The 4,174-nt window shown below is 40.7% G+C and overlaps 1 protein-coding gene across 1 annotated transcript in view; it reads right to left on the bottom strand.

The window, feature by feature from the left end:
* Window positions 1–4,174, bottom strand: part of LOC119317332 (mitogen-activated protein kinase kinase kinase YODA-like) — a 15,145-nt gene that overhangs the window by 6,720 nt on the left and 4,251 nt on the right. Inside the window, exons 4-9 of the mRNA XM_037591764.1 lie at window positions 3,926–4,013; window positions 3,761–3,823; window positions 3,347–3,507; window positions 3,159–3,234; window positions 2,772–2,831; window positions 2,530–2,637 (exon numbers count right to left, since the gene is read on the bottom strand). Coding sequence (XP_037447661.1) covers window positions 2,530–2,637; window positions 2,772–2,831; window positions 3,159–3,234; window positions 3,347–3,507; window positions 3,761–3,823; window positions 3,926–4,013 — 556 coding nt within the window. The remainder of the gene's footprint in view (window positions 1–2,529; window positions 2,638–2,771; window positions 2,832–3,158; window positions 3,235–3,346; window positions 3,508–3,760; window positions 3,824–3,925; window positions 4,014–4,174) is intronic.

Genomic DNA, 4,174 nt, shown 5'->3' with positions numbered 1-4,174 from the left:
AGTGACTCGTTCACGGTGGAGAGCCCTTAGATCTTTAGCTATGCTCCATGCGTTGCTCCCTTCTTGAAGGCTCCATCGCCGTGGCCCTGCGTTCTTTGTGTTACTTCGGGTGAAAACCTCGATTCACTGGATCGGGCTATGGCAGCTCTCCAGTGTCGTTTCTTTCCTGGAAGCACCGCTTTGGAGTCCCTGGTTCGTCGAGTTGCGGCTTCGTCTCCTCGCGGTGACTCGTTCAGGGTGGAGAGACCTTAGATCTTTAGCTATGCTCTTCTGCCTACTTGTTTGCTTTGGGGCGTTTGGAGTAGTGCTGCTGTTCGTCAGCTCCCTTGTATCTGCCTTGGGTGTGTGTGTGTTGTCGAGTGGTTTGCATCCTGTATGACGATCGTTGCTTTATATATAAAGGTGGGCGAAAGCCTTTTTCGGTAAATCTAGGAAACCAAGGACTCATCCATGGCTCCGATAAAAAGACAAAATCCACCAACAACTTCAGGTTCAATATCAGAGTGGCTGCATGGCGGCACGGCGTGTGTCAACCATCGGTCCAAGGCGCTACATGATCAAAGGTATGAGACTGTGAAAGGAAGAGCATGGGGGCTAGGCTACGTTTCCATCCCCGGTATTATTATTATTATTACCGTGTGGCGCACATGCTCGGTCGCTGCGCCACGGACTCAGCATTTGGTAGGTCCTGTGGCAGTCAAAGCAAATGTAACTTCACTTCATGAACCTGATCCAACAGCCAAGATTTGTTGGAGTCCAGCTCGGACGACCATGAATAGGCAGAGCAGGGAGGAGCCGCGAGCATAGCATTTCTAAGTGGCTTAGAGTATGCAGTTATTTTCTCAAAATTTATTCTGTTAGCCTCTTGTCAAGTGGGCCGCAAAAGGGTGGAATTGCCATTTCTCAATCCTTCATCTTCCTCTTCTTCCTGGCTGGTAGAGTACTACCTACAATGCCCACCCCAATCGGCCGGCCTCCTCTGACGGTCTGACCGGACTTCACCGGACCCAAAGCTCGTATGCCTTGCACTGGACAAGGTGGCAGCGCTCCAAGATCTTTGGAGGGTGTACGAAAGAAGATAGAGGCGCATAACAGGTGACATGCACTATAAGTTTTTGTGAATGTATGATTGATATTTGACAAGAAACCGGCAAGTTATTCAAGGGTTAAAAGCAGCTGCGCCAAACGGAGCTGTGGCAGTGGCACATGACGATTGAAATTTCAATTCAGTAGCATAGAATGGGTCACCATTTTCAGCAGCAGATTAGGAAGCAAATTTCAGTGGCATATAAGGAAATTTCTCAAAATTTATTCTGTTTACCGATCCATATAACTTTTTCCAAAAAAATAAAAGATCGGAGAAGGTGTGTTCTGCGTACCCACTACTGCAGAAAAGGAAAATTATGGCATGCATATAGGAAACGAAAAACACAGAAAGCAACGAAGTGTTTGCTCGTATAGAGAAAAACCAAGTAACATCTTATAAAATCCAAAAGTACCAGCAAATAACACCAAACATGATAGGATTAGGTAAATATAGGAATACCACAACAACAATTCAAGCATGTTGTTCAACTGATAAGAGATTCAGAGTGAAATTAGCCCCCTGGCTGCTCTTTGAATTAATTCGGAATGCTCAATGTTTTAAATCGTGTTTTCCGTGGCTTCACGGCTAGGTCTAAGCTACAGGTATTGCGAAAGCTATTTCCAATAGTGTTTTGTTATTAAAGTATACAAATCATCAAAATATTAGAAAAGTCACAGTAGTAATTTAGACGTACCACTGAATCAGGCAAAGTAGCATTATAAAAACTCAAAAAAGCATGCACCGACGCAAGATTGTGGATGCCATCCTGGTAGGTCTAAACTATATATATTCATTCTGGGTTTATTTATAACTAAAACTGAAAACAAGCTCCTGTTTTTACCCCGCAAAAAAAAACCTCCTGTTTTGGCCCATTTTTACTTACAAAGGAACGGCGTCAGCTATAGCTACTTCCGCTCTGAGGCAAACAGCGCAGCTATTTATTTCGATGGCGGCCTAAGCTAGAATAGCGGCATTAGGTGCCATGGCATACTTTTTAGGCTACAAAAAAGCTATAGCATAGCAATAGCTAGCTTTTCTTGTTCTGTTTCTTGTTTCGACCCTGCGTCGCTTGGGCGTGTAAATAACTTCTGTTCCAGCCTTTTCAATACAACAAGACGCAAAGCTTTTGCGTTCTCTCTCTCAAAAAAAACTAGCTATTTAAAACATTGGGAATGCTTTGTCACACACGTTCAAAATTCAAGTAGACGCAACATAAGAGATATACCTTTTGTGAAGGCACACCATAATAGTTATCCAACTATACATGCTAATTTAAAAGGGCACTGAGGTACTTAAGGTAAAATAACTAGCCATGCTGAACTGCTGACTATAATGCAGTAGCAACAAAGATATGCATCATGCATGTTACATAGCAGCTTCTCCCAGACAAATCAATACTCCATGAACAAATATAAATTGTAGCTTCAAAATCTGGTACTAACCCCTTCATATTCGCTCCATGGAGGTTTTGAGGTAGCCATCTCTAGAACTGTGCATCCTAAACTCCATATGTCAACAGCAAGGTTGCATCCGCTCGAATTCTTTATAACCTGCATATTTGTTACATACTTTGATGTGAGAGAATGAGAAAAAAGGTTGCATTTTGAAAAAGAAGGGAAGATACATATAAATTGTATAAAAATAGCTAAAGAAGTGATGGAAAAAGCAAAATTTGGAGCAATACCTCAGGAGCCATCCAGTATGGGCTACCCTTAAGTGAGAAAGGACACTGCTGCCCATTGATCTAAAAAAACAGAAAACAAGCTTATACATGTTCATGACTTGTGAGTAAACAAAAAAAGAATCATATTTTGAGAGAGAGAAAACCCTTCCTCAAGTAAGTCAGCAGATATGTTGGTATAGCAAGGACCTAATTAAAGTAGTTGTTTCTATCAAAGAGGTTGACCAAACTCAAGTGTGGTTGGCATGAGTGGAGGAGCACACGAGGATAACGATAAGATAATGTACACCATTTCCTTCTATGAAGATTGTTTATGGCATTATAGCTAATAATAGTCTCATTCAAATTTCGAGCTAGTATTTACAGATGAAAAATGAACAGAAACTTTACGTGTTTCGCCATTCCGAAGTCAGCAAGCTTTACGCGGCCTTTAGGGTCTACTAATATGTTTGCACCTTTAATATCCCTGAAATTTTAGAAGAGCATAAATAAACACAAAAATTCAAAGTAAATTACAACTTAGCAGTATACCTAAATTAGACTAAACAAGTAATCAACAAAAGTAAATGGAACGCTACCTGTGAACTGTATTCGTCGCGTGCAAAAAAGCTAAGCCCAAAAGTATTTGCTTAGTATAATTCCGAATTGCTTGTTCACCAAACTGTCCATACTCCTGGAGAAGTTTGTGGATGGATCCACCGGACACAAACTCCAGGTATATATAAAGCTTATCTTCAACCTATTTTGGATACATGGATAATGACAAGACATGTTTAGAAAAACACACAGAGGTGAAGAACTGCAGACAAAGGTGAAGTTTAGAAAATTATGCATGTCTCTGTATTTTTTTCCCACAATTAGAAAAGGATTCCGACAATATAAACTGTTCAGCTACAGATGTAATGAGAAAAAAGTGCAAGTAACAATTACAAGAATATGAGCTTTGTTGATACTATTAGCAGTAAATAACAACTGTTGGGAATAGGTCATACCGTTTCAGATCCATAGTATCGTACAATATTTGGATGTTGCAGACGGCTCAGAAGTGATATTTCCTGAGGATTGAACCAATAACATTTAAAAAGATAAGACAAAAAAATGTCAATCAAAAATCTGGGTTGTGACTACTAAGTGTAAACATGGAAAAATGGGCATACCTGGCCCAACTGTTTTGCACTTTCTTTTGACTTGGGATCATCTGAGAAAAGGGTAACCTCCTTCATTGCACACATTTGGCCTCTATCACTGAAACAACAATCATACAGATGACAAAAAAACACAAAATTAAGGTGATGAAGCAAAGGGCGAGCGATCGCAATGAAACTATTTAAAACAAGGGAAATTGTAAAAGTGCCCCCAGTTGTCACTGGGATTTACACCCTCGTAGGATTCCTCTGTTTACCCCC

Source organism: Triticum dicoccoides, chromosome 6A, assembly GCF_002162155.2.
Source record: "Triticum dicoccoides isolate Atlit2015 ecotype Zavitan chromosome 6A, WEW_v2.0, whole genome shotgun sequence".
Taxonomy (NCBI): domain Eukaryota; kingdom Viridiplantae; phylum Streptophyta; class Magnoliopsida; order Poales; family Poaceae; genus Triticum; species Triticum dicoccoides.
This window is presented reverse-complemented; position numbering and strand designations above follow the sequence as displayed.